The 23,760-nt window shown below is 33.4% G+C and overlaps 4 protein-coding genes across 5 annotated transcripts in view; 2 read left to right on the forward strand and 2 right to left on the reverse strand.

Annotated features, from left to right (window-relative positions):
• The window catches only part of LOC129801798 (protein obstructor-E-like), a 10,820-nt gene extending 9,482 nt beyond the window's left edge, over positions 1-1,338 (forward strand). Inside the window, exons 4-5 of the mRNA XM_055847136.1 lie at positions 698-1,094; positions 1,165-1,338. Of these exons, the coding sequence (XP_055703111.1) occupies positions 698-1,094; positions 1,165-1,315 (548 nt within the window). The 3' untranslated portion in view covers positions 1,316-1,338. The remainder of the gene's footprint in view (positions 1-697; positions 1,095-1,164) is intronic.
• LOC129801780 (terminal uridylyltransferase Tailor-like) overlaps positions 1-7,792 on the reverse strand; it is a 27,962-nt gene extending 20,170 nt beyond the window's left edge. The window contains exons 1-2 of one of the 2 annotated variants that reach the window (XM_055847099.1): positions 7,453-7,792; positions 6,918-7,390 (exon numbers count right to left, since the gene is read on the reverse strand). In XM_055847099.1, the coding sequence (XP_055703074.1) occupies positions 6,918-7,350 (433 nt within the window). In that variant the 5' untranslated portion in view covers positions 7,351-7,390; positions 7,453-7,792. The remainder of the gene's footprint in view (positions 1-6,917; positions 7,391-7,452) is intronic. The other variant, XM_055847097.1, reaches the window with a different exon arrangement.
• LOC129801773 (cullin-2) lies at positions 7,760-22,336 on the forward strand. The gene is made up of 5 exons (XM_055847087.1): positions 7,760-7,961; positions 8,321-8,492; positions 13,822-14,737; positions 17,820-18,929; positions 21,712-22,336. Exons 2-5 carry the CDS (start codon positions 8,374-8,376, stop codon positions 21,841-21,843), a joined length of 2,277 nt encoding a protein of 758 aa, XP_055703062.1. The 5' UTR covers positions 7,760-7,961; positions 8,321-8,373; the 3' UTR covers positions 21,844-22,336.
• The window catches only part of LOC129800991 (glutamate receptor ionotropic, delta-2-like), a 9,879-nt gene continuing 8,381 nt past the window's right edge, over positions 22,263-23,760 (reverse strand). Inside the window, exon 4 of the mRNA XM_055845740.1 lies at positions 22,263-22,637. Within this exon, the coding sequence (XP_055701715.1) occupies positions 22,263-22,637 (375 nt within the window). The remainder of the gene's footprint in view (positions 22,638-23,760) is intronic.

Consider the following 23,760-nt stretch of genomic DNA (forward strand, 5'->3'; position numbering starts at 1 on the left):
GTAAATGATGCGAAAGTACTAAGCATAGCATCTAAGTCACGAGTCACCATCCCTTTTTATATTAAACCGTCACATTTCTTGTTATAGGTTATATTGAAAAAAAATTCTAAGCTAAAAATCAAGTTCAAAACATTTTGATTTAAGAAAAATGCAGTTTCTAATGACCAAAGCACAATAACTTTTGTTTTATAAACATGTTTTTGACATTTAAATGAGAGTGAATGAAACAGAGATCTTGTCATCTCGCTCTCTCGAATACGAACTTTTCAAAACATGTTTACAAACAAAAGTTATTGTGCGCTGGGCATAATGATTAGAAATTTTATAAGGGGCGTGGTCTATTTTCATCTGGGGTTGTTTATTTAGAACGCGTTACGAAAACTTTTAGCATGATAGACAGAAAATCATTTTCCATCAATCTTAGCAATTTCAAATGTGGTAATATAGTAAATTATAGCTCCTGAAAAAGGCGTGTGTATCAATTATTTCCAGGTGCAATTTACTTAAGAAATCTAATCAAGAAATTTTATAGCAAATTAACATGTTTGTATTCGCTTTAAGTAATTTAAAATAGATATACTTTCTTTTTTTTTCTTAATAGTGTTGCTTGGCATCTTCAAACTTGTTTTTCGAGCAGGAGAAACACCTTTTTCACTGAAAAATTATATTGTTGTGTTTTGTTTTTTTTTTTCATCAGAAACCCCAAAGCCTACCCTACACTGCCCCCGACTCCACGGATATTTCAGTCATGAGGACAAGGGTGTCTGTGACAAATTCTACTACTGTGTGGATGGGAAGTTCAACATGATTACCTGCCCAGCAGGTTTGGTATTTAATCCAAAGACTGGCATTTGCACATGGCCAGATGAGGCCCAGAAAGCTGGCTGTTCCAGCGAAGATGTCTTCCAATTCAGTTGCCCCAAAGTCGACGAAAGCGTGGCTCAAACCCATCCCAGATATGCCGATCCTGACGACTGTCAGTACTTCTACGTATGCATCAATGGAGAAGTTCCCCGTCGCAATGGATGCAAAATTGGGCAGGTATTCGATGATACCCAGAAACGATGCGAATGGGTGCGAAAGGTCCCTGAATGGTGAGTTGACGGTGCCTGTGCTCTAAAAGAGCATTTCCTGCACAATTAATGCGAATATTTTGTTTTGCAGTGCTGATTGGTATAAAGACCGCCTCACCGATGCTCAACTGGATGAACTTGAAAATCCAAAGCCAGCATCCACAAGGGCACCCGGATCGGTTCCCTCGAGGCGTAAGCCAGTGAGAAAGCACAGCAAGCAAGTCGAAGAGACTGAACAATAAATTTTTCTACCTACTACATGAAACTTTCCTTCTTTTTTTTTCTTTTAATTTCCGTGTTTAATGTGCCACCAATACCAACGCCATTGAGTTAAGAAAAATGCACAACAGAGAAATTTATTTTATTATTGAGCTGAATTTATCAGATTTTCATTTTAATCGCTTCGAAATGCACACAAAGAGGAAGGATATTCCAATCTTCTAGTTTTATAGCTATGGATTTTGCGATCTTTGTTATATCGTGACAGGATCTCCCAAGGGACTCCAAGGATTATGGTCTTATTAAAAATTACAGCTCTCGAAGGGAAAACTAACACAAGAATTGAGCGTAATAAATTTCAAGTGATGAATCCTCTAAGGAATGATTTTTTTTTCCTTTCGAAACCACATAAATTATAATCAAACTTATTCCATTGCGTACCATTACCATAAGGTCACTCTGCAGAACTCAAATTTTTTTCTGTTTTCGTTTTATTTATAATAAAATTTTTAATTTATAATTATTTTTTGACAACGCAACATCTTTCTTAAATTTTAATTTTTTTACACGTTTTTGAGCGTATATAGGAGAAGTGTGTCAAATTTCGCCCAGCTTCTAATTTCGGCCACTTTGAGTGTAATTTCGGCCATGCAAAAAAATTAATTAAAATTATGTATGTTATCTTCGAATAGTCAATGAATTCATTTTGCTTTTAAATATTTATTCATTTTAGGATGTATTAACACAAAGACCGTTAAATTTTAGGTTATAATTTGAATTTAAATTGCGTTGTAAAAAAACTCAATGTGGAAAGAGCCTTACAAAAAATGTAACAGATCGATTGTGTTTCTAGCAGTCTTACGATTTGGGGTGAAGTGCAAAAGGTTTTCCTTCGGTGTTTTTCATGAAAATTGATTAGTTTTCATTAAAAATTGTTTCTGTTTATCTTAATAGTGAATCAATCTTTAAATTTCGGGTAAAATTTCCCAGTTGGATTCTGTATTTCGTGTAATAAGTGTATACTTTGTGATCGTCTCTCCGGTGATGTAGTGTTTCCTATTCCGGCAACATCTTTTGCTTTCCTAAATTTCTTATTCATTTTGTTTTTTTTTTTTTTAATTTCTGAGTTCTACAATGTCCAGAGAAAAAAACCATCGCTTCTATGAAAATGATGATGTGGAAAAGGCCTTGGAAGAGTTCAGGAAGGGCAAATTGCTACAGGAATCTGCGCGTAAATTTGAGATGCTACTCTTCAGGTCTTCAGGACAAATTACACGGAAGATCTCACGGCTTGTGGGTCATATAAACGTATTAAACTAAATATTAAACTCGTTCCATTTGACGTTTTGACATTTTCTATCCGTTGCGTTACAAAAGGTGGTCAGAAAAAAGGTGGCCGGTATTTCACTCAAAGTGGCCGGAATACTACCCAAAGCAATGTCCATATTTTTATTAATTTTTCAATATTTTAGGAACTGATTTAAAGAAAACAAAGATGATAAACTAGTTTTCAAGGTTCCACACAACCCTCCCGAAAAGGAAGTAACAAAAAATATCAATATGAATTAAAAATATTGCATTTCAAACTTAGGACTTCTGTGCTTAGGGGAGGGTGGGGCAGTTTCACCCCTAAATTGCAAAATGGATTTTGGGACTATTTTGCAAAAAAATGATAAAAAGAAGTAAAGCTTTGTATATTCTGTGAATTACAGTTGGGTTTAGGGTTAATAAAAATAATAACAATAATCCTTTAATTTCATTAGTCTATTGTTGAGAAATTAATTTCACTTTAAAGGCAAAATGTGTGAAAGTCCCCCATTGCGGGGCAATTTCAAGATAAATATGAGGCAATTTTTGAGAAAGATAAAACGTGTTTATACGAAACTTGCGATACCAGAATTGATTAAAATTACTATTTTGAAGTTTTCTAAGACTCTAAAACCTAAAAGTATAATCGAACAAGAAATTTATAACAGAATTTTAACACTAATTGATCATACAGAGAAAATAAAATATCGCCAAAGATTTCCAAGCCAATTTCTCATTAATTGAGCAATTTTCTTTAAATTTTTGTACGAAATGTCTTTTGTAGTGCTAAGCTAACATTGTTGGATCATTATATCGCCTTAGAACATGTCCTTTTTAGTATAACAGTTTTATAATAGTATTTTAAAGTCTTGAATTTTTATACTAAAAAAAAATACAATATCTTGCTGAAAACACTATGAAAATATAACAATTAAATTCATCATTTTTAGGGCAGAATCACATTGACAGTAAAATTCTCACCGTCACCGTCAAAGCCCTCACCGTATTTCGTTGATTTACGCATTTTCATTGTAATTTTTACGCAAATTCTCAATTACCATGTTACATTATCTCATTCTCGGTGGTACTAGGTGAAAAGAATATAAGAAAATTGGAGAAATAAAACGAAAATGCGATAAACGGTGAGCAAAAAAACTGTAGCAAAAAAATCCTACAGTTTTTTTTGCACACCGTTTATCGCATTTTCGTTTTATTTATTTAATTTTCTTATACTATTTTCACCTAGTTCCACCGAGTATGAGATAATGTAACACGGTAATTGAGAATTTGCTTAACTCTTTCCGGACCACAACATATCCAGCGAACGAATTTCAGTAAAACTCAGTTTATTGTAAGTCTTAGTGGTCAAATATGATACTTTTGTAGAGAAAGAATTTTCTCCGCCTCTGGGAAATTGGAAAACTCATGGGAACTCTCGTCCCCTAAAGAACGCAAAAGATAGAAACTTGGACAAACTTCAATTTTCCAAAAGCCAATAATATCAATTTTGTGAATTATTTTTGCGTGTCAAATGACTCTTTTACAATGTTGATCACTAAAACAAGAAGAATTATTGACCAGTATCTTGTGGGATGTCCAGGAAGTGCTGAAAAGGACACCCAGCTCCTGCTTGCTAACATATTCCTCAAAATATTTCACACAAAAACACTTTAACACACATTTCTCTCAACAGGATGGTATTGCAGACACATTAAGCTTTCTCAAGAGCCAAAAAACACTTCCTGGACAATCAGAATTCACCAAAATCTGGAAGAATAGGAAAAACTTCCCCGAAAGCAATCTCCCTCGCTGCCAAATGTCAAAATTATCGGCCATATTGACAAAAATTTCGCTCCCGCTTGGAATTTTCTTACAAGGTTGGTGTCAAAAAGCAAATGGCGGACATTGGCGGGATAACCTTACATTTGACCTCTAGATTCTTGCGGACGAGAATTCCCATCAAGTTTGAACAAGTTTTTTGAAAATTTAAGAAAAAATTGTTTTTCGAATTTATGTAATCTGTAATAATTGTTAGTTATCATACTTATTGGCCCCGAGAGGTTTTTCCTTATTCGGGTCTAGAAATATGAAAAAAGTCGCAATATCTGCAAGGAAGCAGAAAATCGAAAATTCACGATTTTTAACCAAGATATCTTAGCTCAGGAGTTAATTGGGATCCTACAAAAAAATATCCTAGATATGGACATCCTTATAGTTTGTAATCATCCACAAAAATCGGATTTTTATCGATTCTAAATAGTCCAAAAAAATTCTTTTTTCCATGGGTACCCAGAGTCCCAAAGGAGACGAAAGAGTTAATAGTGAATCAATCTTTAAATTTCGGGTAAAATTTCCCAGCTGGATCCTGTATTTCGCGTAAAAAAGTATATACTTTGTGAGCGTATCTCCTGTGAGGTAGTGTTTCCTATTCCGGCAACATCTTTTGCTTTCCTAAATTTCTTATTCATTTTGTGTCTTTTTTTTTAATTTCTGAGTTCTACAATGTCCAGAGAAAAAAATCATCGCTTCTATGAAAAAGATGATGTAGAAAAGGACTTGGAAGAGTTCAGGAAGGGCAAATTGCTACGGGAATCTGCGCGTAAATTTGAAATGCTACTCTTCAGGTCTTCAGGACAAATTACACGGAAGATCTCAGGACTTGTGGGTCATATAAACGTATTAAACTAAATATTAAACTCATTCCGTATGACGTTTTGAAATTTTCTATCCGTTGCGTTACAAAAGGTGGTCAGAAAAAAGGTGGCCGGAATTTCACTCAAAGTGGCCGGAATACTACCCAAAGCAATGTCCATATTTTTATTAATTTTTCAATATTTTAGGAACTGATTTAAAGAAAACAAAGATGATAAACTAGTTTTCAAGGTTCCACACAACCCTCCCGAAAAGGAAGTAACAAAAAATATCAATATGAATTAAAAATATTGCATTTCAAACTTAGGACTTCTGTGCTTAGGGGAGGGTGGGGCAGTTTCACCCCTAAATTGCAAAATGGATTTTGGGACCATTTTGCAAAAAAATGATCAACAGAAGTAAAGCTTTGTATATTCTGTGAATTACAGTTGGGTTTAGGGTTAATAAAAATAATAACAATAATCCTTTAATTTCATTAGTCTATTGTGGAGAAATTAATTTCACTTGAAAGGCAAAATGTGTGAAAGTCCCCCATTGCGGGGCAATTTCAAGATAAATATGAGGCAATTTTTGAGAAAGATAAAACGTGTTTATACGAAACTTGCGATACCAGAATTGATTAAAATTACTATTTTGAAGTCTTCTAAGACTCTACAACCTAAAAATATAATCGAACAATAACTTTATAACAGAATTTTAACACTAATTGATCATACAGAGAAAATAAAATATCGCCAAAGATTTCCAAGCCTATTTCTCATTAATTGAGCAATTTTCTTTAAATTTTTGTACGAAAGAAATGTCTTTTGTAGTGCTAAGCTAACATTGTTGGATCATTATATCGCCTTAGAACATGTCCTTTTTAGTATAAGAGTTTTATAATAGTATTTTAAAGTCTTGAATTTTTATAATACTAAAAAAAAATTTACAATATCTTGCTAAAAACACTATGAAAATATAACAATTAAATTCATAATTTTTAAGCACTTAAAAAACACTGAAAGATTATTTTTTTTAATGAACTTTTAGGAAATACTACTTTTCGAACTTTATCGACAAAAACAGCTACAAAAGTTTTTAAATGATCATTTTAAGTTAATTTTGATTAAAAAAGTAATTTGTTAGACACTGGAAACTTCTCCGTGTGCTTGCATGAAACTGCCCCTCAGGAATTTTCGGAACTCAAATGAAAATTGTTAGAACAGTCTTAGAATTTATTCAACGCTGAGTGTCTTATAATAATCATAAAACCACTGGCAATTTAATACAATTATGTTACTTCGATAGATAAGTTCAATAGTTCAGAAATTGTTGAAAATAAAACATTACAAAAAGTTTCATTTTGATGCAGTTTTATAAAATCAATTACAGAACTCAAACGAGAAGCGTCACGAAATTAATTATTTTTATGAACATGGGTATCAGTTATCTCTTCAATAACATAATGGTTCTATCCCATTCCTTTCAAAGGGATAAGAATATGCAAAAATTGAAACTGCTCCGTCGTTAACTGCCCCACCCTCCCCTAATGGTACGCGCTGTATTTTTAAAAGATGACAATAAAAATTTTTAACCCGAATAGAATAAAATTTTCTTAAAATTTATTTCTGTCGAGAATTTTCATGAAAGAGTCTTCTTCTTTAACAATATAAGTATGAGACTTACCTTTGAGGAGCAATCCCGTTACAGCTGACCCAAAGGGATGAATGTCAAAGTATGGGAAGCATCGCAAGAGAACACTTCTAAGATCATCTGTTACTTTGTCCAGAATCTCGTAGGTCTCCTGCTGAGTTGGTTGGATATATTTCATCAAAGCAATGATGCCATTGTCATTCTGAACCTTGCTGAGGATCTCCTTTAAATCCTTATGCATCTTGTCCAGCTTTTCATTAGGCTGATTCTTCTTTTTCTTCCCACCTCTATTCTCATTCTGTGCCCTCGGGGGAAGCTTTCTTTTCTCAACTGGAGGATTCTGTGCTGGGGGAGCTTGAAAGCGATTATGATTCTGACTTCCTGGCATTGGCGGAACAAAGGGTATACGAGGCATCAAGCCAAAACGCCTCTGACGGACGCTGAATCTCGGTTGTTGATGAGCCATTTTTGTTTATTTTTCCAATTATCCTACGAAATATTGTTTACTGTCAGAAATATTTAGTATAAGTATGAGAGAGCTGATAAAATTAAGTGTTAATATACTTACAAAATGCGTGCATCATTATAAAAACTCAGAAAAAGTAAAAAAAAAACTTCCTGAACACAATTCGCAAAGGGCTGCTCAGCTGTCAACTTTCGGCAAACTTCATGGCAAACTACAGGATTTCTCAAACATAACCCAACAATCGTAATATTATTTCTATGCAAATTTTCACAAAATAATCAACAAATTTCAAAAAACTTATATAATTTTGTATTATATGTTTACAAATTATGCAGTAATAATTACTAAATTGCATGACAATTCCAAAATTCCGCTATAAAGGCATTTTTGTAACACATGCCAAAACAACAGTTAAATTTTAGATTCACAGCAAGCACACAGCAAAATAAAAACGCTGAAATTTTTTTATTTTCAGTTGGCAATCCTGACAGTGATGCTGTCAGAAACATAACCTAGAATTATTGGTCAAAGTTGTGAAAATTCATCTTGTACAGAGATTTTATATTTATTCACTAATTTAACATATTTTTCACCTGTAAATTGTTTATTTGGTAAGTTTATCATCTTGCAAATATTTTGTCACTGCAACAAATGGCCCAAGTGTGCGAGAAATGTTGAAAAATCTATGTGTTTTTGTCTCCCAATTCAAATTGACAATTACATAAAGACAAACTCGCAATTTCCCTTTTTCCACGCTATTTTCCTCCTCTTGCCCACAATTTTGTTTACACGATACGAGCACCGTGGCAGTGGCCGAATTGGAGTACAAAAATAGAATAGAAATATTGCTTTGTCCTCATGAAAATGAGTTTGCATAAATTGGACCACTTGACAGAGACTTTTGCAGTAGCCTTTCCGGATACTTTCCCCACTGAATCTCATTGTTTTTCCCATTTGTGTCTCTGTGCAGGAAACACGAAGAGAAGTGAATATTGTGAGAGAAAGTGTTGGATGTGAGTAGAGATGTCATTGAAACCGAAACGAGTGAATTTCGACCAAACATGGGAAGGTCTGAAGGAGACTGTCAAGGAAGTAGTAACATTGAGCAATGTTAAGCGTGATATTTGGAACAATCGATTTGGGTAAGTAGAAAAAATCCTAAAAAATAATCCTAGGAAGAAAGTGCTTAGGTCTTCTGGACTCTGGAATATTGGGATTCTATAAATGTTTTTCAGAAGATCATACAAAAAACAATTTTCCAGATAGTTTCAAGGGAATATTTACTAAAATCACTAATCATTCTTTTTAAATATTTCATTCGCTAAAAAAATGTTAAAGAGTTAGAAAGATTGAAGCAATTGATCTTTGCCTTACAGATATATTGCAGTCTTCTCACTAGAAATTCTTACGAGATTCCGGAAAGATGAATAAGAAAAACATTCCCTAATGAAAAATTAGAATTAGACTATTTTAGCGATTTTAGCCATATGGACAAATATAAGAACACAAATAGATTCAGGCTGATCTTTGAGATTATTTAGCTTCTAAAGATTTATGATAAACTGTAATACACTGAGGGCTAAGGATCATCGATTAAACGTCCTTATCATAAATTTCACATTAAGTTCATATTTTTTCTGAAGAGAATTACATAAATTTACTCCTTGGCTCTTCTAGAATGTTACTGTTTAGTGAAAATTCTTTAAATATAATTTGAAAACTTCTTAAATACAAGAAAAATACACAAGTGCAAAATGCTACAATTGGAAACAAATTAATCCAAATGGAGACAAGGGACAGTTTCTAATTGGAGACAAACAGTGTAACTGAAACCGCGACGAAAGGCTTCCAAAACCTTGCTGAATTGTTCTTGAGTGTAGGATTTGTTCTTATTTCTGGTCTTTTCTCCTTTCTCATCTAAAACAATAAGAAAATCTCTCCAAAAAAAATCATATTTACAAGGTTTCCTATTGAAGCATTTGTAGACACTTCAGAAAAACCCTTTTTGTTCACGAAATAAGTAATTATTTCATTTGAAAACTTCACGTATCCATTAACAATAAAGATTAGCACTCAATTTAACTAAAATTTGCCAGAAATGTGACATAAATATTAAACAAAACGAATAAACAACAGTCACTTTATTGTATTTTTCATTGGAAAACAGGGTCGATCGATGAAAAATTCGATGATGAAAAGGTACACCTTTAATTTTTCTGAGAAATTAACAAATTAAAATTTGTGAATATGAATGGATTTTAGCTTTATTTGGAGCAAAATTAACTAAATAACGAAAATGTGGTATTGAAAATTTATAAATATAGTAATTTATTACTGTTTTTATCATGAAAACAGTGACGTTTCCATTTGGAATAGAGAAAAATTTCCATTTGAAGCAAGTTTTGAATTCGCTTAATTTACCCTAATCGTTTACTGCCAGTTTCCAGGTTAAAATATTCTAGAGGATCATCTTGAGTCTATTTGGGCCATTAGCTTTGGAGACCGTTCATAAAGTTTCTCTTCACAATTTTATTGCTGATATGCATTCAGAGTTTTAAGTCCAGTCCAGTCCAGTCAGCTGCCTTTAAGTGATATTTCTGGTTTGAGTCTCGCTGTTAGAAATTTATGTCCTAGAATAATTTCCAAAGGCATAGAAAATTTCCCTTTGCCTCCAGTAAGCGTGGGAGTAGCTATGACAATTTTAAGAATTCGGGATTTTGGTCAATTCGGGATTTCGACCGGGACATTCCTTTATATCTTTATGTATTTTTTTCATCCAAGGTTTTTATTTATTAACTTAAGATTATAATCTTTTTCTATTGAAGGAATCCAAAGAAAGAAAGATAGGGAAATATATAGGGGAAACTGGGGCACTACCAAACACGGGGTACCAACAAACACTAATTTTTATTCCTAAACTACTTGGACTATCTCGACCATTCCTTCAGTGAACAAGCATCCCTATAGTGGCTATAAATTCTTATTATTAATTCTTATTATTTATGTGTAAATTCAAAAATTGTTGAATTCTGTTTATTGTTGATTTTTCTTTTCATTTCGAAGATTTTGATATTTTTGCCTTTTCAAACATTTTTATTGGTTTTTCCTGTACTTGGGATCCCCCCCAATGCGAAATGATTACATCTGATACTCGGATCTTCACGATATACTTATTATGCATATAAATATTTGATGTTCTATATGACTTGCCCAATGAATAGCATCTCGACTGAAGTATAAGTCTTAATTGAAAATTCAACAATTTTTACACAACTTTTGTTTAAAAATTCAACAAATTTGGTTGAAATACACAAGGCTTCACATTATAATAGTGTTAAAAACTATAATCAAACTATAATAGGGGAAAGTCGTCTGCCTTTAAATGCAGCAGCCTTCAAATGTTGCGATTTTTGCGTTGTTCTCAAAAGCATAAATTATATTCTATTAACTATTAGGTAGCTATCCATCATCCTCACAAATCATCAAAAAATGGAGAGCCTAGCTCCTATTTCCCAGATGGTAGATAAAAAAAAAATGAAAATGAGCTCTAAACTGTAATTTTGATGTTCCACAAATCATGAGACTTTTCATAGTAAAAATCATTTTACAAATAAATCTTCCATTGTGACACATAGAAGGTTAATCAGGCTTAATATTTCTGTTTACATTTTGGTTCAGATGACACAATTTTTGTGGGTGGCAAAAATTTGCAAATATCACCCTGCAGCAGCCTTTAAATGCTAATGTCGTGTGCCTTTAAATCCTATCTTTCCATACATCAAAACATGTGAAATCGAACTCCTACTTTTCTCTGATGAACGTCATACAAATACTTATAACCTGCTATCTTGCTCCGGTCGGGATGTTTCAAGTTGACAATTTTCAACTTCAATGGCTTTTTCTTCCAAATTTTCAAGTGCAAAACAATTCTTCAGAAAAATGTGAAGAAAAGTTATTGTTTAATGTCTTTTGACTGCAGTGATGATTTTAGTGAGTGCGTTAGGCTTCAACCTATTCATTTATAGCCCATTTAGTTTTATTGATTCAATATTCTCAGTGAAAAAAAAAACATTTAAAGGCAGCTGTCTCGCGTTTGAAGGCAGACTATGCCAGCTGCCTTCATACAAATCGACATCACTTTTTTAATTTCCTCAGAAGGAAAAACTGAGGACTTGCGAGTGCTAAATGAGGTAATCATATACGCCGAATGAACAAGAGAATTTTTTCGTGTAGTAGAAAATAAAATCCATTTTGTGGATTCTTCAGAAAAAAATCTTAAATTTGGAACTCCATTTTTCGTTTGAAGGCAGACGACTTTCCCCTAATGTTAATTTTTTCTGATATATTCTGAAGTGATATATTCTTCTGAGTTCACTTGACAAACGTCTGGCGGCGCTGCGGTTGCAAAAAATCTCTGAAATGCGACAAAATAAATTTCTTCTCTATTTTATCCTTATTAGCAGGTCGTGTCCCTTCTTGTAATATGTACTTTTGTATTCCTTATTAACGAAAATAGTGTTGTATAAAAGGGTTTTTCTCAAACCTATCCTGAATTTTGGGACAGCTCAAAAGAATATGAGTCTTCCAGCTCAAAATTTCATCCCAATGCTTTTGTTGTAATATCGACAATTATTCACAATTAACCCAAATAACTGTATTTGACTAAATTATTAAAAGGATTTTCTTGTAAAAATTATTTAATTCTAAGGAATTAAACAATTTTCACATTAAAAAACCTCTCATTTTCTCTACGTGAATTTTCGCGGCATTTTGAAGAATGCTAATAGGCACCACCAAATTCACTTCGACTTTTCTTTTATCTCAGGCCTGCCATAGGGGCTGAGTTATTGAGAAAACAAAAATTTGGGGTATTTCAAAATGGCGGAAGGAGGGGTGGGGGGTGGATCTAATATCATCTACTTCTAGCTTCCCATCGACATTTAACCTTTGCCGAAAACAGCTTTTCAATATCTCTTTCCGTTTTCTCGCTAGAAGTGGTTATACGACGGAACGGAACGTCCACGAAAATCGATTTTTAGCGCATATAAGCCTGCAAACTTTTTCGTACAGCTCTTTTTTCATATAATAATTTATTAATCCGAAATTTACTTTGTCAGAAGTCATGCATGAGCGAAATTACCCTACAATCCCCTACCTTTTTTTTTTTAGAGTCAGTTCCAAGCACTGGAATTAAGTACAATGAAGATCACTAAAAGCGAGCATCTTTCAAGCTAGAAAATTTCTGATAACCTGAAACGAATCCGATCCCAAGACATGTCTATATAGTAGGTGCTCTATCACTTTATCAAAGCCGTATCCATTGTGACAATTTTGCTATCTTTCAAGTTCTAAATTGGGTATACTATAATTTGATTTTTTGATGTAACCAAAACTTTGGAATAAAATTGCAATGTTTATTAATTTAATTTTTAAGAAGCAAATAGGGTAAGTGTGCCAAATTCCGGCCAGCTTGCAATTTCGGCCATATTTTTTGTTCCTCGAATTTCCATGAATTTTTAAATTTTAGATACTCTTGAGATTGTACAATGCAAAAAAATAACAAAAAATGTCGCTTCGACGAGCAAGATGACGTGAAAAAGACATTGAAAGAATTCTGGAAGGGCAAGGAACTATGAGAATGAAGGTGGGCGAAATAGGCCACCAATTCCATGTCTACATTTTTATTCATTTTAAAATGTATTTAGAATGATTCCAGAGAAAATAAAGATGATAAACTGTTTGCAAGGTTCCAAGCAACATTCCTTATAAAAGAGTAACAAACATATTCAATTTATATTAAAAATATTGCATTTCAAACTTGAGACTTTGTCGCTTGCATGCAACTATGCCGAAATTTGGCACACTTACCCTAATTGAATTACGTTTTTTCTTCTGAAAAAACTTCACCGTAATAGTTTTTAAACAAATTTGTGCTTTCCTTTGTACCCCGAAATATTTAAAGTTTCAGTAAGAAAAAAGAAATCTTTGCAAATATACAATTCTCAAATGTGAGTTCTTCGTCAGATATACCTATATGTAATTGAAGAACAACAAATGGGCATGATTTATAAATAGATTCAACGTATATTTTTAGCGAATGAAAGTTTTTTCTTTCACTCGGCGCAAAAAAATTACAAGCTTTTTATTTGCCGAATACAGCATTATAAAGAAAGCAAAATAATCCAAAGGAATTGATAAATTTCAAGTAGTAATATAGCTCTTTTAGAAAGTGATAAGAGAGTTTTTCTTTATCAGAAACCCAAAATATAGCTACTATCTCTCCTCAAGTGGTATACAATAAAATTTGCCAAGAGGGTTAGTAGAAAGAAGGATGAAATGAGGGTCTTTTTTCTCTCGCAATCAATTTAGGTTTATTTTTGATGAGATTGAACGGAAATGACCTCGAAGTTGATTTTCTTTCATCAACTTTTCTCTTTTTATTTCTCTTCTTGTACAAAATCCAAAAAAAAGGGATGTTTATTCAATATGCGTGGCATATCCTGAGCCCCTGGCTGACAAATTGTACTCTGAGACGAAAAATCTGCTGGAGAGTCATGTGGAGAATATGCTGGCGACAAAAGTGGCGCCTGCTATTAACTCACAGGGCAGCGATGTGAGTGATACCCTTTTGTGGCGATACTATGAGGCATGGTCAGAATATAGTCGGGGTATTGGGTACCTCAATTTCCTCTACATGTACTTAAATATGCAGCACATCAAGAAGAAGAAGTTATCCGAGCCAGAAACTCTCTATGCCAGTGTATCGAGTGACATTCAGGAGCAAATGGAAATTGGGGAACTTGGGTTGGATATATGGCGTGTTAAAATGATTGAATCTCTGGGGGAGGAATTGGTGAAGCAAGTTCTCGAGGGCATTAAGGCAGATAGAATGGGCACAGAAACTAATTCACGCAATGTCGAAGTAATTCATGGAGTTATTCAAAGTTTTGTCCAAGTGCAGGATTATCGAAAAAAGGGCAATCTCAAGTTGTACCAGGAGTTATTTGAGAAGCCAATGCTTGCCACCAGTGGTGAATATTATCGCAGTGAGGCTGTAAAAATCCTGCAAAAGTGTTCGGTGAGCAAGTACATGGAGGAGGTGATTAGGAAATTGGAAGATGAAAAGAGGAGAGCAGAGAAATTTCTGCATCATAGCTCAATTCCGAAATTGAGGAAGGAGTGTCAGGAAAGAATGGTTACGGATCACATTGATTTCCTGTATTCGGAGTGCAAGGAAATGGTGGCGCAGGAGCGACGGGAAGATCTCAAGAACATGTACATTTTGCTCAAACCCGTACCAGATGGACTTAAGCAGCTTATCCTTACATTTCTGGATCACATTAAGAACGAAGGCAACGAGACCATTTCGACGCTCAAAGGCGACAATGTAAGTCACCAATTTGTTTTTATTTATCCCTTTTTTAATTTTTTTTTAAAGTATGCAAAAAATTTATTGATGTGATTTGCGAATTTGATTTTTGTGATTTGCGAATCAATTTGATGTCTACACTGGGAGAAATCCGAAAAAGTTAAAATAACATTCCGGAAATGTTAATTTTACTCTGCAGTAATGATCCAAAATCGGTATAAATATTACCCTTTTTAGGTGTATTGGGGGTTAAAGTTACCCCTTTTCGTGTTAATTTTACCTTTAAAAAAGTGTAAAATTAACATTAAAAAGTGTTGATATATTTTTACACCTAAAAAGTGTTAAATTCTGAGGAAAAAATGTTAATCGCACCCTCTTTTTTTCTCAGTATAGTAGACCAGTAAGCACCAAAAGATCATGCGAGAAACTAATTCACAGAGAGCTCTATCTTATGAGTTCGACCATTTCGCAAAGCTGCTGGGACGCTTTGCAATCTCTTTTTTAATTATTGTTTTTACAAATAATGCTCAATGAAAAATTTCACTTGCTGGCTAATTTTCCCCCCGGTCAGCTAATCAGCAGCTGTTAATATTCATTTCAAAATATTTCTTTCAACGATAAATGATCAAAAATCGATCACTTAATACCGAATATCGATCGTTCAGAATGAGAAATGAATAACTCACTAAGATTTTACATGCAGAGATTAGGATTTTTGAGATTTAAAATCTCTATAACTTTGAATATAATTATTTTTCACAGGAAAAAAGTAAAGAGGGTATAAAGAAGTATCCAAAAAGCGAATAAAACGATTTTTGTAAAAAATCGAGTTATTCGACTTATATTCTAAGTCGTCGATATCGCTCCCTGGAAATTCCAAGGGGCCAACTCACTTTTTGGCGATTTTGAAGTTTTAATGCACTCAGACAGAGAATTTAATAAAATTTCAGATGATATGAATAATTAAATTTCGTAATTACAAAAGTTTTTCAAAATTTTACTCTTTATGATTGCTTGCGCGGTTTTGTTTGATGCCAAGGGGCACAAAATAGATTTATCATTCAATTTTTTTTGTGAAACAAGGGACTAACTCAAGCAATTTGATCCCGTGTCATTCTAATTTCATGAAAATTTGCGCATCATTTAGAATAACAAAGAGCTAACTCATAAAAAAAACATATTTTGAAATGGTAAAAATATGTATTTTTCGATGTTTATAATAATGCTCATACAAATAGGAAAGAATTAAATTGTTTTTATTAACATCCTTAATTCAGATAATTATTCATACAAAGTTGAATCTTTCATGCTGTCTCCTGAAAAATGGCTCAGATTGAGTTGGCCCTTTGTAATTTCCAAGGAGCGATATATAATATAGGGAGTTCCGTCTTAAGTGAGAACGGACTGAAAGAATTTCATATGAATTGCCTACTTTATGGGTCCGGCACACCTTTTGGATCAGGAAAATTTCATGAAATCAAAATTCGAATTCCTTTCTTTCTCACACACTTTGCGTATGTCTATCTCATTCTTTCTCTCCAAATTTGATTGTGCTAAATTGAATTTGTTGTGATGTCTAAAAGAAGAAGAAGAGTGCGAAAGAATGAGATAGTCATATGCAAAGCATGTGAGAAAGAAAAATATTCGAATTTCGATTTTAGGAAATTTTCCTCATCTAAAAAGGTGTGCCGGAGCCATTAGATGCTAATTTAAAAAAAAAAACACTTTTGGTATGCCTCTAAATGTAAATATTTTTCACACGGTAATGCCCAACGCACAATAACTTTTGTTTAGTAAACATGTTTTTGACATTTCATTGAGAGTGAATGAGATCTAGATCTAGTCATCTCGCTTATTCTCATGGGAAATTATAAAAATATGTTTGCAAACAAAAGTTATTGTGCGCTGGTCATAAATTTGAAGTGTATTTCTTATGAATCGATGACGCTGAAAATAGGCTGAAAAATTGGCGTCGGTAATGTTTTGCATACACCACGGCGTTTTCGAGATAATTTTCAAAACTGGGTACACTCAGTCCCGGGATTATGCACATTTTCGGGACAGAAAAAATGCGCGAAATGGCATTATGCATCGAGAAAATTTGCATATCCAAAGGGGATTTCTTTTGAATAAATCAGCTGTAGAACGAATTTCGCGCGGACTAAAAGTAGTGAAAACAAAAAAATCAACTATTTAAAAGAAATGCTTTAAAAACAGTACTTTTTGGCCAGTGTTCTTGTAGAAATGGTTGGAATATTTAAATATTCTACCTTAATAAAAAAATTAAAGTTTTATTTTGAAAAATAAGCAAAGTGTTATTAAATTTCCCGTGTCGTAACATAGTATACATTCAGGCGTATTTCAGAAATGATTTCATAAATTGACTCCCAATTGTAGGCAAACTTGCATAATTGTATGTGCATAATTCCGTCAGATGCATAATCCCGAAGTGCATAATTCCGGGACTGAGTGTAGGTAATTTTTTATGTCAGAAGTGAATTCACGGGCTTTTTTTCGTTCCTGAGAATTTTTTTCAAAGCGGATCCCCCTGTGTACACAGGATAAAATATTTTCAAAAATTGTTCATAAATGTTTAAACCAGTGGTGTGCAAGAACCGTTGAAACAGAATAAACGTCAAAATAAGTTTGATCAGACATCATTTTGACCATTGACGTACAAGTTTCATTTGAAGCTTGTTCGGTTTCAAACGGTTCTTGCGCACCTCTGTTTTAGACATTTTCAATGGGCACTTACGAAATGTTCGTTAATCGTGAAAAACCAACACATTTGTAACAGTTTCTAGTTTTTGCACTCGTTCGTGAAATTGTTCGTAGCATGATCACTTGATGAGCATTTTTTTCTTCTTTTACAAACATTTGTTCGTAAATGTTTGCAAACACACAGAAAAAAATGTTCGTAAAATTTTGTCATTGGTTCGTAAAGTTTTGCCAAATAAACAAAAATGTTTGTGTGTCATATTAATTAATAAATCCCTATTTGAATTGAATTTATGCATCAATATTAATATTGATGATCAATATAAGAGCTCTGATTACTATAAACTAATCTATTGTTATCATGGTGCCCAATCCTTGTTAGATTCACATCCAATTTGTGGAAAATATGCTGCAGGTTCATCATAAGTACGAAGAACTGATCAGTGACACATTTAGTTTTGGCTATGCCGTAGATCCGCACTTTTTGAGTGCTTTGGACAAGGCGTGTGCCAGTGTCATTAATACTACTATTCGAATTGGGGAGAAACAAACGTGCCGAAGTGCCGAACTGGTAGCCAGGTACTGTGATAGTCTGCTGAAAAAGTCAAAATCGACGGAGAGTGAGATTGATACGAAACTCACAAAAAGCATCACGATATTCAAGTACATCGAAGACAAGGATGTATATCAGAAATTCTACAGCCGAATGTTGGCCAAACGGCTGATTCATGAGCAATCACTTAGCATGGATGCCGAAGAGGCTATGATTAATCGACTGAAGCAGGCGTGTGGCTATGAGTTTACCAATAAGCTCCACCGAATGTTCACGGATATCTCTGTGTCGGCGGACTTGAACAACAAGTTCAATATTTACCTCAAGGATAATAAAGTGGAAATTGGGATATCGTGCCAGATAAAAATTCTGCAAGCTGGAGCATGGCCCCTAGGACCAACTCAGGTGGTCATTCCTTTTGCTGTCCCCCAAGAATTTGAGAAGTCCATTAGAATGTTTGAAGCCTTTTATCACACCAATTTCAATGGACGCAAACTCACCTGGTTGCACTATTTGTGTCAGGGAGAGTTGAAGCTGGGTTACCTAAAAAAATCCTACATCGTCACCATGCAGACTTACCAGATGGCCATTTTGTTGTTGTTTGAGTGTGTTGATATGATGGTGTGTAAGGAAATCCAGGAAACACTACAACTCAACACGGACACTTTCCAGAAACACATGCAAAGTTTGATTGAGTCAAAATTGCTGCTGGCCAGTACTGAAGAACTCAAAGATGACACAGAAATCCGACTTAATTTTGACTACAGCAATAAGAGGACAAAATTCAAGATAACAGCAGCATTGCAGAGGGAGACACCACAAGAAGTGGAGCATACCATGAATGCTGTGGATGAGGATAGAAAACTCTACCTTCAAGCTGCCATTGTGAGAATCATGAAGTCACGCAAGATATTGCGCCACAATGCACTTGTCCAAGAGGTAAGTTCATTTTATTATTTTTCAAATACAAATCTACCTAAAAATTATTACACTGACTGAGAGAAATCCGAAAAAGTTAAAATAATGTTAATTTTACCCTGCAGTATTGATCCGAAATCGGTGTAAATATTACCCTTTTAGGTGTATTGAGGGTTAAAATTACCCTTTTTCATGTTAATTTTACCCTTAAAAAGGTGTAAAATTAACATTACAAAATGTTGATATATTTTTACACCTAAAAAGTGTTAAAGTTATGGGGACAAAAAGTTAATCGCATCCTCTTTTTTTCTCAGTGTATATCTCAGTTTACTTAAATTAATTAATTGCTATAACACCATTTTTTTTATCTAAAAAACTTATTGAAACGTTTCTACATTAAAAAGTCTTTCCGCTTTCGACCTCTGGCTCAAATGAAAGACCTTGTCAAATTGCTAAAACTTTTCAGAACATCAAAAGTACGTGTAACCCTCGGTAGGGGTACTCAAAATCGTAAATTCTGATATTCGATTTCAAAAATCTTAATTCCTGCATTTTCGATATAAAATATATTTATACAAAATCCCAAATAAAAAAAAAGATATTCCATCCTCCAATGTTGATTCTAATAAAAATCAGAATAGGGTAAGTGTGCCAAATTTCGGCATACTTGCATATCGCACGTTTTTATTACAATGGCGTATGTCGGATTTCAGCATTTTTCAGGAGACGGCTTCAAAAACTAAATTTTATTATATTTTGAATATTTTCTTCAAATAAACTTTCAAAATTGCTAGTATGTGATTCTACTGATGTAGAAGTCGAAATGTCCGGCTTTTATTGATCAAAAATATTATTATAAAAAAAAATAAAATAAAATGGATCGTCACTTTTACACTAAATGTGACAAAATTGCAAAAAATCCGCCACTGTAATACTAAAAATTCAGACAGGAATTTTAACATACGTCTCTTGTTTAGCCTTTTTAACAGAATTATTTTTCTTGCACTTAAGCAGTATCTCTTTGGTGTTTGACGTCGAAGTATGTTAAATTAATTTTAAAAATCAAAGATCCTTAAAAGTCAAATACAAAAAGTTTTGTAATTTATTTATACTTCATTTTATTTTTTGATGAATTCATTTCATTTTTTCAGATCTCGTAGCTTTGCTAAACAAAGTTTTTTTTTTTAATTAAGATTTTTATAAAATGTGTGATACTTCTTTAGAATGAGATTTCCTTGACACAAAGAAATAAGATCACGTTTCATTCATTTTTATTTAGTAATCCCTTTTTTTTAATGATCAACCACAATAAATCATAATATTATTTACAAAATCATGCGACTTTTCTCTGTAAACCAAATAACTACGAAATGAGGTTATGTTGTCACTGTTTATATGACTTTTTTCTCTAAATGTCAAAAAATGTACGCCGTTTAGTGATACAGTGGCGTAGGATTCATCATCAGTGGAATAGTGGCGTATAATTCCACGAAAAACGCCATTGTAACACTAAAGGCCTCCAGGTAAATAATCATAGGCCACTTGTACGCTACTTTTATTTTGCAGGCTTGACAAATACTTAAAATTATTAAAAAATATTTCTAACAATGTTGTTGAGATTATTACATATAATGAATATTTAATAAATTTCCTATTAGAAAACAATAAAAACTCAAAATGAACAAAAACCGAGATACGCTGTTGTAATAATAAACGTGCGATATAAGCACCGAAGTCCTAAGTTTAAAATGCAATATTTTTAATTCATATTGATATTTTTTGTTACTTCCTTTTCGTGAGGGTTTTGTGGAACCATGAAAACTAGTTTATCATCTTTGTTTTCTTTAAATCACTTGCTAAAATATTGAAAGATTAATAATAATATGGACATTGCTTTGGGTAGTATTCCGGCCACTTTGAGTGAAATACCGGCCACCTTTTTTCTGACCACTTTTTGTAAAGCAACGGATAGAAAATTTCTAAACGTCAAACGGAACGAGTTTAATATTTAGTTTAATACGTTTATATGAACCACAAGTCCTGAGATCTTCCGTGTAATTTGTCCTGAAGACCTGAAGAGTAGCATCTCAAATTTACGCGCAGATTCCCGTAGCAATTGGACCTTCCTGAACTCTTCCAAGGCCTTTTCCACATCATCTTTTTCATATAAGCGATGGTTTTTTTTCTCTGGACATTATAGAACTCAGAAATTGAAGAAAAAAAAACATAAAATGAATAAGAAATTTAGGAAAGCAAAAATGTTGCCGGAATAGGCAACACTACCTCACCGGAGAGACGCTCACAAAGTATATATTTTTTTACGCGAAATACAGGATCCAGCTGGGACATTTCATTCGGAATTTAAAGATTGATTCATTATTAACATAAACAGAAACAATCTTTAATGAAAACTAATCAATTTTTTTGGAAAACACCAAAGGAAAACCTTTTGCACTTCACCACAAATCGTAAGACTGCTAGAAACACAATCGATCTGTCATATTTTTTGTAAGACTCTTTCTACACTGAGTTTTTACAACACAATTCAGATTCAAATTATGCCTAAAATTTAACGGTATTTGTGTTAATACATCCTAAAATGAATAAATATTTAAAAGCTAAATGAATTAATTGACTATTCGAAGATTACATACATAATTTTAATTAATTTATTTGCATGGCCGAAATTACACTCAAAGTGGCCGAGATTAGAAGCTGGCCGAAATTTGGCACACTTACTCTATATTTACTCAATTGCTATTAATTACATTTTAAATTATTTTCCTTGTTAAATTATTTGTAGATTTACACTCAGTCGCGAGTGAGCTTTGCTCCCAGCATACTGATGATTAAGAAGTGTATAGAGTCACTGATTGAGAAGCAGTACATCGAAAGAACGCCCAATTCCACCGATGAGTACAGCTATGTGGCATAAAGAGTGATCTCTGTCCTTGTCCAGGACATTACTCAAAGGAACCTTAATGGGAGGACTTTCGTTGCATGACCCAACAGAAGGACAACCCACGAGGACAGAAACACAGTTAAGCAAATTCTTTTTATACTTCCGCAAGAAAAAAAAAATTAATTGAAAAGATATACATTTTATTAGCAAATGAAAGGGGAAAAAATATCTCAGAGGCAGAAGAAAATTAATCATTGTTACTAATCGAACGTATCCCGACAAAGAAAAATTAATTGTGAAGTGATAGACAAAAAAGAAATTGAAATATTTAAGAAATCTCTTATATAGTGACACTATTGGCGGATAATTTTTCTCTCCTATTTCCTGAAAGGAGAAACATATGAAGGAAAAGAAAAAGTGTGAGAAGGATGAGAATTTTCTTTGAAACATCGTTATTTGTGAGACAACTTTTTGTTTTTCTTAATCTTTCGCTCTTGATGCGCATTAAATTGAGATACTGACTTTCTATGTGACTTTTCCCTCATTGTTCGGCGTTTTGTGTAAATTTCGGCGGTCAGGATCAAGACACTGACAACGAGAGCAAACAGTATAATGATGATTGGTGTAATGACTTGTTCAATATCCACGGGAACAACATCAACTCGTGATGAGTAGCACTTGGGTCGCGATGCAAACCATTTTATTCTCTCATTTTGCACCACTCCACCCTCTATTAGCTTCATTGTAAGTACACTGATGAGCTGGTGGTAAGGTGATGTCTTCCGGACGAATGCGCAAGTATCAATGACCCTTAAGAATGTGATTTGCTGGAAAAATTATTTTAAAAAAATCAGTGTTAAAATGCGAATGTCTACAAGAATATGAAGTGCTCAAGTGTGCCTAGCTAGAGTCTTTTCTACGCATTAGGTAAGTTTATTTTTAAAACAAATCGATAGTTTTTTTACCATTTAAGAGATAATAAAATAAATGTTGAAAAATTTGAGAAAATACTAAATTTTTGCCGGCCCATTTAAGGATTATTAAAATTTGAATTATATATCAAAATGGGATGACAAAGCGTCCTGTTCTATGTGAAATTTTCGAAATCGTAACTTGGATACTATAGGGTAAGTGTGCCAAATTTCGTCATAGTTGCATGCAAGCGTCAAAGTCTCAAGTTTGAAATGTAATATTTTAAATACAAATTGATTTTTTTTATTCTTTCTTTTGTAATGGTGTTGCTTGGAACCTTGTAAAAAGTTTACCGTCTTTATTTACTCTAAAATCATTCTCAATACATTTTAAAATGAATAAAAATGTTGACATAGCTTTAGTGCCTTATTTCGGCCACCTTCATTCTCATATTTTCTTGCCCTTCGGGAATTCTTCCAATATCTTTTTCACGTCATCTCGTTTGTCGAAGCTACATTTTTTGTTATTCTTTTGCATTGTATAATCTCTAGAGTACGTAAAATCTAAAAATTCATGGAAAATCGAGGAACAAAAAAGGTGGTCGAAATTGCAAGCTGGCCGGAATTTGGCACACTTACCCTACCTCAAAATTGTACTTTCGTATCATTTACTGTTTACTGGTTTACAACTGATTTGAATCGACCCATAAATCATTCAAAATATCTTAGCAGTAATATAATTGATTTTGTGATAAAAATTAGTTATCGGTTATAAACCAGTTCAAAACCGATCAGAATCGGTTTAGGCTTGTCAGAAATTCCAAGACCTTTCCAATTAGAACAAATCTGATAACATTTGGTTGAGAAATACGCTGTCTAGACCCTTTTTAATCTTTGACCTTGAAATCCCATTATTAGAAATAATTCAACGGAATTTTCGTATAAAGCATTGTCTTTGGATCTTTTATCAAACTGTTAAAAACATTCTTAGTGAATATTTTAATTTTCGTGCGACGATGACCCAAAGTCACTTCCGAAT

Source organism: Phlebotomus papatasi, chromosome 2, assembly GCF_024763615.1.
Source record: "Phlebotomus papatasi isolate M1 chromosome 2, Ppap_2.1, whole genome shotgun sequence".
NCBI classification, from domain to species: Eukaryota; Metazoa; Arthropoda; class Insecta; order Diptera; family Psychodidae; genus Phlebotomus; species Phlebotomus papatasi.

Coding starts and splice junctions, on each gene's coding strand:
- LOC129801773 (XM_055847087.1), top strand. CDS start 8,374: ATGTCATTGAAACCGAAACGAGTGAATTTCGACCAAACATGGGAAGGT. Junction 8,493..13,821: donor ATTTGGAACAATCGATTTGG/GTAAGTAGAAAA, acceptor TCCAAAAAAAAG/GGATGTTTATTCAATATGCG. Junction 14,738..17,819: donor CGACGCTCAAAGGCGACAAT/GTAAGTCACCAA, acceptor AATCCTTGTTAG/ATTCACATCCAATTTGTGGA.